We start from the raw sequence: 15668 nt of genomic DNA on the forward strand, positions 1-15668 counted from the left end.
CAACGAACTCAGCGACATGCTACAAATATCTACTGGGAGTAGATGCAGAAATATTGAGCCGCGACAAAGCTTTTTTGACGCTCGTGTGGCGGCAGTGACGTCGATTTTGTCGCTTCTCGCGTGTATCTGCCGCGTGTCGCTTGTTATGGGATTCGGGCTTTAACCATAATGCTTGCTCTTCTAATGTAGCATGGTATTCAACCATTCATGTTCTTCCTCTTTAGAGCAAAAAGGACCAGAAAAGCTCGTGCTGCGTAACAAGTTCTTGGAAGCAGAGTTGAACCTTCTCGGAGAGATAACCTCTTTGAAGCTTCACAATTGTGCCAAACAGTTCGTCACGCAGCCTCAGTCTTGCAACATGTTCGTACTCTTTGAGGACATCCCTCTTTTCTGGGACGCATGGGACGTCATGGACTACCACCTAGAAACTCGCAGATCGGCTGTTCACGAGGTTTGTGACAGGCGCTGAAGTTTAGTGTGACGCCTTTTCTGTCGACTGTCTTTCTATCACAGTACAGTCGAGGCCGTTTAGAACGATATTGACGCGAGCATGAAAATCTAATCATTATAGCAGAGTATTGTTACGTTGTTAACTTTTGCAAAAGCACCGGTTGGGATCTCGTCAACAAAGTAGAACAGTACAACTAAAATGCCTCTGAACATAATATTGAATACAGCAATAAACAACACAGGGAAGACACGAAGTTGACACCACGGCTGCTTACTCACAACTGACAGAATATTTATTTCAGGACGGACAAGGAAAATAATAGCATCTATGATGAACCGGTTTGAAAACCCGTTCATCGTTCATCATCGTTCAGGTTCATGTAGATGGTATCAACTTCATGTCTTCCCTGTGTTCTTTATTGCTGCATTCAACAATATGTCAAGATGCTAACTACCCCAACTTCGCACACTTGTGCCTCTGAACATGCATGTTTGTTAAGAGCAAGAAAACATTTTATCTAGCTCTTGAATGAAGAAGTTTTGTGCCACATTTTGTAAAACCTTTTCCAAGGACAAGGTAGCCGTGGATACCACATGAGACCCTCTTGATATCAATGACGACATCCATTGCTCGACGTCATGGTGTCGTTATTGTCCTCCCTACCGGTGTGGTATTCGCCAGGGTTGCCAGATCCAAGGTCCTGAAAAGCCTCCAACGCACCAAGCGAAAGGAGCCAAAAGTAGCCAATTTACCTTGTAAGTAGTCAATTCTGTAGCCAGTGGTGTGCTGAATATATCGAATGAAGGGCTATTTAACGAGTCCTAAAACCCCAGCACACGAACCAAACGTTCTGAAGGACATCACACCGGCCGAGAGCAGGCCGATCGTCTAGGTGAACAGGAATGAGCGCACTGTGTGTATGTGGTGCACGACGAAACTACCCCAGTTTAGGTGCACGGGAGTCTCAAATGTAGCGCGAAGAAGTATCCACAAAAGTAGCCAGAAAATCACCGAGTCACCATTGCCCAAATTTCGGTGCTGTGACAGTCAGAAAGTGGACAAATCTGGCAACCCTGGCACTCAGGCGAGCGACATCCCCCAGAATACCCGAGCGGAAGACGCGCGAAACGTCGTAGCTCTCTGCTGCTATGCGAGCACGTAGGTGGACGTGCTGCGCCATTCTGCGGCCCCGCCACTTTTCATGCGCCATTCTGCAGCCCCGCAGCTTTTCATGCGCCATTCTGCGGCCCCGCAGCTTTTCATGCGCCATTCTGCGGCCCAGCAGCTTTTCATGAGCCATTCTGCGGCCCCGCCACTTTTCATGCGCCATTCTGCGGCCCAGCAGCTTTTCATGAGCCATTCTGCGGCCCCGCCACTTTTCATGCGCCATTCTGCGGCCCAGCAGCTTTTCATGAGCCATTCTGCGGCCCCGCCACTTTTCATGCGCCATTCTGCGGCCCAGCAGCTTTTCATGAGCCATTCTGCGGCCCCGCCACTTTTCATGCGCCATTCTGCGGCCCAGCAGCTTTTCATGAGCCATTCTGCGGCCCCGCCACTTTTCATGCGCCATTCTGCGGCCCAGCAGCTTTTCATGAGCCATTCTGCGGCCCCGCCACTTTTCATGCGCCATTCTGCGGCTCAGCAGCTTTTCATGCGCCATTCTGCGGCCCCGCAGCTTTTCATGCGCCATTCTGCGGCCCCGCAGCTTTTCATGCGCCATTCTGCGGCCCAGCAGCTTTTCATGAGCCATTCTGCGGCCCCGCCACTTTTCATGCGCCATTCTGCGGCCCAGCAGCTTTTCATGAGCCATTCTGCGGCCCCGCCACTTTTCATGCGCCATTCTGCGGCCCAGCAGCTTTTCATGAGCCATTCTGCGGCCCCGCCACTTTTCATGCGCCATTCTGCGGCCCAGCAGCTTTTCATGAGCCATTCTGCGGCCCCGCCACTTTTCATGCGCCATTCTGCGGCCCAGCAGCTTTTCATGAGCCATTCTGCGGCCCCGCCACTTTTCATGCGCCATTCTGCGGCCCAGCAGCTTTTCATGAGCCATTCTGCGGCCCCGCCACTTTTCATGCGCCATTCTGCGGCTCAGCAGCTTTTCATGAGCCATTCTGCGGCCCCGCCACTTTTCATGCGCCATTCTGCGGCCCCGCAGCTTTTCATGCGCCATTCTGCGGCCCAGCAGCTTTTCATGAGCCATTCTGCGGCCCCGCCACTTTTCATGCGCCATTCTGCGGCCCAGCAGCTTTTCATGAGCCATTCTGCGGCCCCGCCACTTTTCATGCGCCATTCTGCGGCTCAGCAGCTTTTCATGAGCCATTCTGCGGCCCCGCCACTTTTCATGCGCCATTCTGCGGCCCAGCAGCTTTTCATGCGCCATTCTGCGGCCCAGCAGCTTTTCATGAGCCATTCTGCGGCCCCGCCGCTTTTCATGCGCCATTCTGCGGCCCAGCAGCTTTTCATGAGCCATTCTGCGGCCCCGCCGCTTTTCATGCGCCATTCTGCGGCCCAGCAGCTTTTCATGAGCCATTCTGCGGCCCCGCCGCTTTTCATGCGCCATTCTGCGGCCCAGCAGCTTTTCATGAGCCATTCTGTGGCCCCGCCGCTTTTCATGCGCCATTCTGCGGCCCAGCAGCTTTTCATGAGCCATTCTGCGGCCCCGCCGCTTTTCATGCGCCATTCTGCGGCCCAGCAGCTTTTCATGAGCCATTCTGCGGCCCCGCCGCTTTTCATGCGCCATTCTGCGGCCCCGCCGCTTTTCATGCGCCATTCTGCGGCCCAGCAGCTTTTCATGCGCCATTCTGCGGCCCCGCCGCTTTTCATGCGCCATTCTGCGGCCCAGCAGCTTTTCATGCGCCATTCTGCGGCCCAGCAGCTTTTCATGCGCCATTCTGCGGCCCAGCAGCTTTTCATGCGCCATTCTGCGGCCCAGCAGCTTTTCATGCGCCATTCTGCGGCCCCGCCGCTTTTCATGCACCATTCTGCGGCCCAGCAGCTTTTCATGAGCCATTCTGTGGCCCCGCCGCTTTTCATGCGCCATTCTGCGGCCCAGCCGCTTTTCATGAGCCATTCTGTGGCCCCGCCGCTTTTCATGCGCCATTCTGCGGCCCAGCAGCTTTTCATGAGCGATTGTGCGGCCCCGCCGCTTTTCATGCGCCATTCTGCGGCCCCGCCGCTTTTCATGCGCCATTCTGCGGCCCAGCAGCTTTTCATGAGCCATTCTGCGGCCCCGCCGCTTTTCATGCGCCATTCTGCGGCCCAGCAGCTTTTCATGCGCCATTCTGCGGCCCAGCAGCTTTTCATGAGCCATTCTGCGGCCCCTCCACTTTTCATGCGCCATTCTGCGGCCCAGCAGCTTTTCATGAGCCATTCTGCGGCCCCGCCGCTTTTCATGAGCCATTCTGCGGCCCCTCCACTTTTCATGCGCCATTCTGCGGCCCAGCAGCTTTTCATGCGCCATTCTGCGGCCCAGCAGCTTTTCATGAGCCATTCTGCGGCCCCTCCACTTTTCATGCGCCATTCTGCGGCCCAGCAGCTTTTCATGAGCCATTCTGCGGCCCCGCCGCTTTTCATGCGCCATTCTGCGGCCCCTCCACTTTTCATGAGCCATTCTGCGGCCCCTCCACTTTTCATGCGCCATTCTGCGGCCCAGCAGCTTTTCATGCGCCATTCTGCGGCCCCGCCGCTTTTCATGCGCCATTCTGCGGCCCAGCAGCTTTTCATGAGCCATTCTGCGGCCCCTCCACTTTTCATGCGCCATTCTGCGGCCCAGCAGCTTTTCATGCGCCATTCTGCGGCCCCGCCGCTTTTCATGCGCCATTCTGCGGCCCAGCAGCTTTTCATGAGCCATTCTGCGGCCCCTCCACTTTTCATGCGCCATTCTGCGGCCCAGCAGCTTTTCATGCGCCATTCTGCGGCCCCTTCACTTTTCATGCGCCATTCTGCGGCCCAGCAGCTTTTCATGAGCCATTCTGCGGCCCCTCCACTTTTCATGCGCCATTCTGCGGCCCAGCAGCTTTTCATGAGCCATTCTGCGGCCCAGCAGCTTTTCATGCGCCATTCTGCGGCCCAGCAGCTTTTCATGAGCCATTCTGCGGCCCCTCCACTTTTCATGCGCCATTCTGCGGCCCAGCAGCTTTTCATGAGCCATTCTGCGGCCCCGCCACTTTTCATGCGCCATTCTGCGGCCCCGTAGCTTTTCATGAGCCATGCTGTGGCCCCGCCGCTTTTCATGCGCCATCTTGTGCCGCGACATCAAAGCTGCACCAAACTACCCCCTCATGTCCGTACCAGTCTGGTAGCACTGCCCACGACCCACCCGTCCACAAAGCTAAGCCTTTTCATGTCCAACAAAATCCAAAGTCAGTCAATCTGAGACAGTCCGGTTTAATTTCAGGTCTGTTACGCTCAGACTGCAGGTTAGGCTCTTTAGGCTTAGCCCCGCTGGGGCGGATGGGGTGTGTGGCAGCCTGACGCTTTTGCGGTTCTTTTTGCCTTCGCTGTCTTCTCGGTGGTGCTGGCGTACTGTGCAACGATGAGCAAAAGTAAGTTGCAGCTGATGTCTGTTTTTTTTGTTTTTTGTTAGAATAAAGAACAAACGGCTCATGTACGTTCCAGAAAGAAACATGAAGTTCAGCGATGACACCCTCAAGCGGATCGACTCAAATGGTGGCCTCATTTTGCCGTGGTGCCGACCTAGCGTAAAATAAACGGATGCTTACTGCACCTTATGCAGCGTGGCCGACTATGCTTGCGTTTGCTGACCAAGAGCGACGGAGGCTCCGCCTCCTGGATGCCGGCCAATAGCAGGACGCAGATGCCAGGTACTTTCCAAGCCTCTGCTCTCGCCTAAGAGATGGTGCAACGTTACCGTTGTTTTGCGTGTCGCAAGGCTTCTGCCATGGCGGACCAATCTAACCAACCTTTTCACCGTCCGTTAACCAGCAGCTGCAGGATATTGTGGGAGAGTATCGCCCGTGTGTATAGACGGTATTGAAACCGCATCGTGCCTGAGAACGTGCCTCGTCCACGAGTAATTCATCTCATGACCTGTTTGAGTGATGACATGCAACTCTTGCCAATTTGGGAAGGCACTGTACCCCGCCTTGAAGTTTTGCACGGCACAAAATCCGTCAAGCATGCGCAACTTCTTTTCGAGGAATCTTCCTTTCGTCGACAAAATGCTTCCCGGAGCTGCATGAACTGTGGGGCCCTGCGTGTCGGAAGGGCCTCCAGACTGTTCAGATTTCTCCTCTCTCGGCACATACTTCACGATGTGTCAAGGTCAACGAAAACGGAAAGCCATAACAGTAAACGCCCAGAATTCAACGTGTGCATCAGGAGCACTGAGATTTCCTGAATCGTCTGTTCAGGCAAAAAAAAACTTGAGCAGGAGAGAAGGATGTGGAGAGGGGAGCATCCTCTGTTACTTCTCGACAGCTTCGTTCTGAAAGGTGTGCCTCTAATGCTTGTGTCTGTTAAGCGCGGTCAAACACACCACACTCTCATTTCACTTCTTTTGGATGCTATGGCTCTTGAAAGTGCAACCTTCTGTCGTTTCTTTTTGTGTTTTTTTTTTCTTTTCAATAAAGCTGGTGGAATCTTGCTTCTCAGTTTTCGCTCATTTGACTGGCCTCTGAAGAATTTTGAAGAATTTGATCGTCACATCGAAGTCGTCTTTACACGTGCTTCAGTGGGCCACGTGACGGGAACCAGCAGATTGACGAAATATCAGAGTTATTGCTATATGTATCGAAGATCATGATAACACACACACACACCTATGTCGCCCTTGTGATCCGTTGTATACTCTGCACTTGGCTTACAGTACTGCAGTGTTCATATATCCTTTCATTTCATAGCTTTTGGAACCAGCCACTATCTTAGAAAGTGGGCCGCTGCGTGCAAGAGTTCGAGTGAAGTTTGCAATCAGCAGTAAAAGTACACTGACGCAGACACTTGTCTTGGACGCTGCCCATCCATACATTCGTGTGGACTGTGATGTGGACTGGCACGAAGCCCACAAGTTTTTGAAGGTAAGCGCTGCAATTTTTTTCCTCCTAATTACTCTATACTTCTACATATATGTTGGAATTACGTATACCTAACTCACATTGTGAAAAGATTAAGATTTTTAGTTCACTTATTGCTAAATCTGGTTTAAGAAATCTGTTACTCTGTATTGTGCTAGTATTTGAGAGCACGCAAGAAATTAAAAATGCTCGCCGTCTTTATGTTCACTAAACAGTGCCGGATTTAGGGGAGGGCAGATGGGGCACTTGCCCCGGGGTCCCCACCACAAAGGGGCGCCCCACCAGTAAAGGTCTTGTCCAAGGGAAATCTGTTTTGCATGCCTGAAACGCATCCTTGAGACGGAAACTTGGTAAAAATCTGTTCTCCGTCCACGCGTATCGACCGCGAATAACACATTGGATAGACATAGAATACACGAGGGAGCCCCCAGAGCACAGTGCCGTTGGGCTGAGAGGACGCCTAATGACCAGTGAGCGCTCCTTGTCAAGGTTGATGGAGACGGTGACCTTTTATCTCACACAGTACAAATCTAAGCAGCCAATCCCTTGGTAATTTGTTACTTGTTCAGAGGGTAGAGGCTATTTTTCTGCCGCTTTTGCCCCATTCGTCAGAAAAATACCAGAGGGATGAATACTAGAGGGAGTGAAAAACAGAGGTGGCAAACAAAGGTGACATCTCAACCAGGGTAGGTCAACAACCCTTCTTTTGCTTTCTTCGTGCGTGCCGATGTGATCTTCCTGTCATTGTTTAAGATGAATAGAAAAAAATCAGGGATTTTCCCGTATTCTGCAGGCACGGTCCTCGCTCAAGCTTTCAAGCTTAGACGACGAAGCAATGTTCCCGAACACGCACTAACGCGTAACGCCGTTGCACGTTAGTTATTAAAAATGTAATGATGTTACTCATTACTTTTCTCCCAAATGTAATGCGTTACCATACTTCACTGCTTGGATGTAACGTGTTACCGGTAACGCACTACTTTGTAACGCGTTACTCCCCACCTATGGTGTGAATACAGTGTTATACAGTGTGAATACGGTGTGAATATGGTGTTATACGGTGTCAATACGGTGTTATATGGTGTGAATACGGAGTTGTTGCAGTAGTACGATGCATGGACATTACGTCGTTGTTCAGGTGGAGTTTCATGCCAACATCCGCAGCAGCAGAGCGTCTTATGAAATCCAGTTCGGGCACCTGGAGAGGGCGACTCATTTTAATACCTCTTGGGACTGGGCGAAGTATGAGGTAAGCATGGTGTATGCCTTAATAATAACAGTATGTATTGTTTCGGTGTATTACATTAAATGTTCGGGAAGTGACTACCATACTCCTGCTTGTAATTTGTATTACTAGTACAAAACAAAACAAAAAGATGTATTCATTCGTATATTTCACAAACTCATGCCACTAATACACTGGCCCCAACTGGCGCAGCCGAACGCGGGTACTTTTTCCACGCATTTATTGCGCATCGTCCCGGGAACACTGACCCGAACGTTTGGGAACACTGTCGACCCTTAAATTTATGAACGATTAACGTTTCCGCTAAATAATCATTCATAAGTCGAGGTTTGGAATGAGGAAGGGGGTAGTGTCTTGTCCCAGAGGGCACCATTCATAAAACCTAATACGGTCAAACCTTGTTACAGCGAAATGTGATATATCGAGATTTCCGATAGAGCGAAATAATTTGGATTCCCCGGCAGAGGGCCATGGGAATCATTGTATTTTAACTCCCGCTACAACGAAATACTTTTGCGGCCTCGGTACAGCGAAAGAACGAGATGCGGTTTATGACCCCAAAGCCGACTTCAGGGTCACGAAATAGAAAGGCGCAAGCAAAGTGTGGCAAAGGATGGCAAGCGTAGTTGTGACTGAGAGGAATGCGGTGCTTACACCTCTAAAAAAAAGGGTGTGTACTTTAACTCCTTTTTCTTGAAACATATATCACTCCCTTTTGGAGGGTACAATTACTCTCAAAAGGGAGTCTCCTCACTCCCTTTAGGGAGTGGGGTTACGCTTTAACTCCGTACTGTAGAGTAACATTACTCTCCGGTAGGAATTATGTGAGTAATGTTACTCCCTTTTGAATTTCCCTCTCCCTTGAAGACTCCCTTTACAATTACTCTCAAAAGGGAGTCTCCTCACTCCCTTTAGGGAGTGGGGTTACGCTTTAACTCCGTACTGTAGAGTAACATTACTCTCCGGTAGGAATTAAGTGAGTAATGTTACTCCCTTTTGAATTTCCCTCTCCCTTGAAGACTCCCTTTACAATTACTCTCAAAAGGGAGTCTTCTCACTCCCTTTAGGGAGTGGGGTTACGCTTTAACTCCGTACTGTAGAGTAACATTACTCTCCGGTAGGAGGAGACTCCTTTTTGAGAGTAATTGTCCTCTCCAAAAGGGAGTGATATATGTGGCAAGAAAACGGAGTTAAAGTACACCCTTTTTTTTTTAAGAGTGTAGAAAAGCATGTCTGTCTCATTGGAAGGTTAGGAATTCTCCTTCTGAGGTTTCTCCTTTTCGCACCGGTTTTGAACTCTACAGTAGCAGCCACGTACAGGACGAAGGTTTGCGGAGACGAAGGTTTATATGGAGAAAGCTGCGGAGGGCTTTGGTGGCGTACGAACAATGTGTGACACGGCGTCTTCTAGGCACGACACAGACGCGAATAACTGGCTCTTTCACGTAGGAATAAAATGTAGGTGCCCTTTGGCGCCGTACTTGTAGTTGTTGTCATTTTCCACGAAAAACACTTTTCCACGTCGGTTTTTTCCGGGGCTTCGCATCTCTAGTCCCCAGGCACGTGACTCGTAACATTGAGCTGCTCAGCTCAAGCTGGTATAAGCGATGCGCGAGCCGAGAAGAAAGAAACAAATAAAAGAGGCACGAGGAAATCCCCTACATCATGCAAAGCGTGATCCGCATTGCTCTCTCTGACTGTTTTTGTAAATTTAACTGCGCTGTTATAATACGCCGCAGAGGAAAAATATATTGCACAATGACTCCTGATAGACGTCTCGACAAATGCAACGGGGTTTTGAGCCGCGTTAAATGACATCATATTGCTCCTTTAACCCCATATTGCCCCACTGTTGGAGTGTGTTTTTGGCTAAAATGGTTTGTTAATTGTGTGAGTATATATCGGGGTTGCGGAGTTGCCACTCCGGAGTTGGAATGATTCCGGAATCGTTCCAGATTTATCAGAGCCCGGAACGGAATTGGAATGGAAGGGCGGAAATTGTCCTGGGAATGGAATGGAATTAGGCATTTTTTTCGCAGGTGGAATGGAATTGGAATGTAATGGTCTGGGTGCCACACGTTCAAGGCCAGTGGTTTGGTTTGATATGAAGAAGAAAAAAAATAAAAGGAGATTTTGGATTCACTAGTGTGAGCCCCACAACCCCACATCACTTGCACTAGTTACTTTAGTGGAAAACTCCTGTAATGATGATGATGCCAATGAAGAGGAGGAGGAGGGTGAAATAACCTTGTCTTTCTGCTTTTTCTGTGCTGGGTGATGTCAATCTGCTCTATAGCACTGCTGGGCTAGCTAGTACGGTTACCGGTCCTAATTCTTTTATTGGACAATTTAGAGGAATGGGGTTGCCAAGCCATTCCAGGAGTGGGAATTGACCATACCTTTTCATTCTGAGGAATGGAATTGGAATGGAACGGGCGATCCCATTCCGCAACCCTGGTATATATGGTGCCATCTTTTGAGTCTCATAGTGACGGCCTTTCTTAGTGTGGCCAGCTTTGCCGTCCTGGCGCCTGCCAATCTTTGTTGCTTGTTCCTCACTTGAGGTGTATGCTCACAAATGGATGGACCTGGAAGAGTCCGGCTTCGGACTGGCCATAATGAACACTTGCAAGTATGGCCACGCAGTGCACGGCAGCACGATGCGTCTTTCCCTTTTGAGAGCTCCCAAGAGCCCAGACGCTGAAGCCGACATGGGGATGCATGAGTTCACCTATGCCATCATGCCGCATAAAGGTGAGAATTCCTTCCTGAATCCATTGGATAGTAGCTCGTAGACATCTGCTTCATTATTTCTTGATGTCTTGGCAGCACTCTTGTTTTCTTATTTCCGTCCCAAGCAGCACAACATCTTGGCCCAATATCGGCCCAATATTGGCAATGTCGGCCCAATAACGGATCAAGATTGGGCCAATATCGGGCCAGTATTGCCGATTGGTCCGACATATTGCGCTGCTTGGGGTGTAAGCGCCGCGAAGGAACTCTAGCTATGACTGGCGTTCAGACGTGGATAGATGGAGAGAGTACAGCTGGAAGGGGTGGGGGGACTGGGGTTTAGTAGTAACATCCTGGGCCGACATCAGGGGAAGCTGTGCCAACATTCGCTTGGAGAGTCTGACGGAAAATCCAGGGAAAACCTCAGACAGCACAGCCAGTGCCGGGACTCAATTCCGCTTCCAGTGTCGGCTATCATCCGAACCACTGTGCCACACAAGCTGGTCTGATTTTTGATCAGCCTGTTTGGGCTACTTCGAGTTCTCTAATGGAGGTGGAGGCAGCTGTCATGAAGATGGGAAACATGGTGGAATAGAGTAAAGTTGAACAAAATATAAGTGTGCAAGCAAGCAAGCAAGCAAGCTGGCAAACGTTTGAGTAGGGAAGCATACCTTTGAGCCTGAGGTGGGAGCACACGAATGTAGTACACAAAAAATACACACACGGACGAGACGAGGATGAATGGATGAAAAAAAAAACTTTGTTTGGATATTAGAAAACTTAGAATATTAGCACAGCCCTAGCACCAGTGCAGGTAACTGTATATTTCATATTTATTAGGCATGACTCGGGGAACCAACACACCTGTATGTGAACATCGAGCGAAGTTACTAAGCACACACTCGATGCTATAGGAATATCTGTGGTCAGATTACCTGGTACAGTGAACCCTCGTTAATATAACCCCCGATAATCTGACATACGCGCTTTACGACCATACTCCTGGGGAACAATGAAGTGAAATCTCTGCAAATCCCCCCGTCAATATGACAATTCCGCATTATGACCAAAATTTTCGGGAACGACCATGGTCATAATAACAGAGGTTCACTGTACAGTGAACCCTCGTTAATATGACCCCCGATAACCTGACATACGTGCTTTACGACCGTACTCCTGGGGAACAATGCAGTGAAATCTCTGCAAATCCCCCCGTTAATGACAATTACGCATTTTGACCAGAATTTTTGGGAACGATCATGGTAATAATAACGGAGGTTCACTGTACAATGAACCCTCGTTAATATGACCCCAGATAGTCTGACATACGTGCTTTACGACCGTACTCCTGGGGAACAATGCAGTGAAATCTCTGCAAATCCCCCCGTTAATATGACAATTCCGCATTTTGACCAAAAATTTCATGAACGACCATGGTCATAATAACGGAGGTTCACTGTACAGTGAACCCTCGTTAATATGACCCCCGATAACCTGACATACGCGCTTTACGACCGTACTCCTGGGGAACAGTCCAGTGAAATCTCTGCAAATCCCCCCGTCAATATGACAATTCCGCATTTCGACCGAGATTTTCGGGAACGACCGTGGTCATAATAGCGAGGGTTCACTGTAATGTCTTTGATGCCCGTGACTGTGCAGGTAGGTTCCAGGAAGCTGGAGTAATCCAGCAGGCGTACGAGCTTAATTGTCCGCTGGAAATGGTCATCTGCGACGCTGGGTCGGAAGATCGAATAGTGGCCTTCCAGGACTCGTATGCAGAATCTGCGTCGTGGTTTCAGGCAAGCTACTGTTGACTTAACTATGTTTGTTTGCAACCGTACTGGCTCCAGTCGAAGCCACAGCTTCACTTGAAAGGGTGAAAGGGTTATACACCTGTGTTAATGCATTTCTTGCAACAGCTTTCCCTTTTTATTCATCTAACGCCATTTCTGAGTGAGTGCCGCGCATCTATTCTGTTGTGCGGCGCCGATAGTGAATGTTCGACATATTTTTGCTTTTTGCCTTTTTGCATGCTCGGCTTGCTTGTCTTTTTCCTTGTTTGTCTCTTGCCCGTCCGTTGTGTAATACCCCCCTTGGGGGTCCTCAACGTGTAGAAATAAATGAATAAATAAATATGAGAAGTCTAGCAGCTCTCTCGTCAAGCTGGGGTGGTTCGAATGACGTTCACCCATATGCGAGCCCAATCATATCTGTTCTCAGGTGTCCTGCCCCTCGGTGATTTTGGAGACAGTAAAGAAAGCGGAGCATCGTGAGGACTGCCTGGTTCTGCGCCTCTACGAGGCTTACGGGGGAGAAGTGTTGGACGCTGTCCTCACCGTGTCCCTGCCCGTGGCCAAGGTGGTCGCCTGCAATGCCCTGGAGGACGAAGACAGTGAACTGGTCTGTTCCAGTGGTGTGGTGCACTTGCACTTCCACCCTTTCCAAGTGGTGTCTTTACTGGTGTTCCTCAAGGCACCACAGACGCATTGACCGGTATCCTGTCGTACTAGTCCTGGGTGTCTGCAATGTGGGAAGTGCATACTCAGGAGCTGCCCAATTCCTGAGCCTACTTCTGTTGTTCTTTAAAGGTACTGTAAACCAGCAGGCAAGCTGCCAATATTGGCAGCGGCATTTGAAAGCCTATGCAGAAAGAAACCCACACTGCAAATTTTATGTGCGACATAAAGTTCTAAATATTTTTTTAAATCACTTCCGAAATTGGCGGTGAAAAGACGCGCTGCGACGCCTGGTGGGAAACAATCGCCTGTTCGTCGAGCAACAATGTCACATGTCCCCAGCCCTCTATCGGCTAAGTCATAGGCTAAGTAGCCGGCTTCATGAGCTTTCTTTTAAAAGTTTGTTCAAAAGAGGAGGTTCCTAAGAAATATTCTCTCAAAATGCCAGAACATTGGTACATTGTTGAAATGAGTAACAAACTGCCAGCAGAATCACCATGAAAGCCACCTACGCAGAAATGCACCACATCCGGCAAACCGGTGTGGTGATAGTAGCGGTCCACAGATGGCGCTGTACGCTCCATTGTTATTTGCATGTTTATGTCAGCCGCCCTCCATGGCGGGAACTGGGGAGTTCGTGTCGGGTCTTAGACACAGGGTTGCCCTTAATATTGAAACTTAATTTTCTAAAAAAACAATGGGGTGGATTTGAACGAAATTTGTGGCGTTTGTGTACTGAGTGCCCAGGCTGTCAAGTGAGCCGAGAATATGAAATTGTATGCCTGCTGCTTTACAGTACCTTTAATATTTTTGTCAGAATTTTTGTTTTGGGGCCTCATTGTAACGTGCGAGGGGTTTTGAGTGCATATTTTGAGGAAGGACCAGAACTATTTTATTTGAATGATGATGATTGGGAAGTATGCTCTACCCCATTGAAAAAAGGAAGTGCGCGTTAGAATCATGGAAATATGCAAGTATATTTGAGTATTAACTTTTTAGTCTGAAGCCCCAAGAAAGTTTACAGTAATTTGTGGATGAATATATCGGGGTGATACCATTGACATTCCTTATCATGTGGTTTGCAGACAGCTTGGAAACTTTCCCGAGCTTGGTAATGTTTGTTTGTTATAGAAAAGTTGTGGAAGAAAACTTAGGCCGTGCCAGTTGATTCCAACTTTGCTTGCTTCGTTTTGGAACATAATGTCTTCCTTTTAAATTCATTCACACTTTTTGTGCTCTTACGAACTTCTTATCTGCTTGTTGCCTTCTGTAGGAAGTTCTTTTTTTTGTGTGTGTGTGTGTGTGTATGTGTGTTTTCTTCATTTGATAATCATGTAATCATGGCTTTTACGTGTAACTAGCTTCATTTAATTATGCGGGTGCTTACTGAACTACTATCTTCCCATTTTGCGAAATCCTCTGTTGTGGACTATCTGCCCATCCTTTCAGTTCAGTTCAGTTAATTTTTGTACCAAAAGGTGATGCTGGGCGGACTGGGCAAAAACCTTTGGGATGTCCATCCACCCAGGGTTAAAGTTGTTGATGTTTCACACCAGCAGTAATGAAAATACAAGAAATGATAAGATTTTAGCAGTACGGGAGATAGGGCAGCAGGAGAGAAGGGTTGCGAAACTTCCTCAGTATAGCTTGCAGGGTTGGCGGATTTTTCTTAAAAGTGTGACTTTTTTTTTATCGCACGACGCAGTGGCACATAACACATTCTTCTCTCATTTCTTTTCTTTCTTTTTTTTCTTTTTGTCGAAGATCGCGCGTGCGATTAAGTGCATACTTGATATTTTTTTAAAAAGTAACCCCTGGTTGAGGGCTTCGTACCCGGGGCCTATGCAAGCGCGGGGCCTAAGGCGGTCGCCTTACTCGCCTACCCCTTTCGCCGGCCCTGCATCCACCCCAAACTGCCATTTCAGCCAATATATGTGACTGGCGGCCCCGTTCGGCCTATTGGTCCCAGTCACATGAAGAAAGAAGGTGGTTCTTTGGCACATAGCCAACAATATGCAACTTTGGCTAGAAAAAAGAAATGTCCAGCGGTTGCGGAAAACGTTGCAATTTACAGCGACAGCTGTTTGCTGACGCCGAGGATTCGTTTGACATTGTGGCTAGATGAAACAACTCTTTGCGTCACGGTCCGCAAATTTGTGTGAAATGTTTGGAACATGTGTTTGGAGAAAGCTTATTAAAGACTATGGACACCGTTTTGATCGCGTTTGAAACTGGCTTGTACCTGTACCACGTGCATACAACGAACGCGAATTGTCGCGAAATCTTCGTTGCAACATCCTTGTGGCTGGTGCACGCCTTTTTGATGCTGTCCGCCAGGGTAGTAGCTCATATAGCACCAAATGCTCGTAACTTCCAAACGCCCATATGCACCACCAGCTCCGGTGGCGCAGCGGTAACGCGTGCGCTTGGAGACTGGGTTCGAATCCGCGGGCCGGCTGTGCCGTCTGGGGTTTTTCCTGGGTTTCCCTCAGATGTGTAATAGGCGTATGCCGGCACAGTTCCCCTGAAGTCTGCCCATGGACGCAGCTATCCTCCCCCCGAGCGGATTCCGCTCGGTCTTCCACTTCACCCTTTCCTCTCCTTCTCTCCACCACCTTTCCCTTCCCGAGAAACATGCCGCCTAATCAGGCAGGCAGACCTCTCGGGTTCCTCCCAACGACACTCCTCCTCCTCCTCCTCCCCCCCATATGCACCGAAAAATTTGGTGGTTTTGAGCATTTGGTGGA

At 49.2% G+C, this 15668-nt stretch overlaps 1 protein-coding gene across 1 annotated transcript in view; it reads left to right on the forward strand.

Annotated features, from left to right (window-relative positions):
- The window catches only part of LOC135386349 (alpha-mannosidase 2C1-like), a 31514-nt gene extending 16378 nt beyond the window's left edge, over positions 1–15136 (forward strand). Inside the window, exons 12-17 of the mRNA XM_064616210.1 lie at positions 225–451; positions 6313–6486; positions 7622–7732; positions 10294–10483; positions 12125–12264; positions 12686–15136. Of these exons, the coding sequence (XP_064472280.1) occupies positions 225–451; positions 6313–6486; positions 7622–7732; positions 10294–10483; positions 12125–12264; positions 12686–12955 (1112 nt within the window). The 3' untranslated portion in view covers positions 12956–15136. The remainder of the gene's footprint in view (positions 1–224; positions 452–6312; positions 6487–7621; positions 7733–10293; positions 10484–12124; positions 12265–12685) is intronic.
- The last annotated feature ends 532 nt before the right edge of the window (positions 15137–15668 follow it).

Source organism: Ornithodoros turicata, chromosome 2 (genome assembly GCF_037126465.1).
Source record: "Ornithodoros turicata isolate Travis chromosome 2, ASM3712646v1, whole genome shotgun sequence".
NCBI lineage: Eukaryota > Metazoa > Arthropoda > Arachnida > Ixodida > Argasidae > Ornithodoros > Ornithodoros turicata.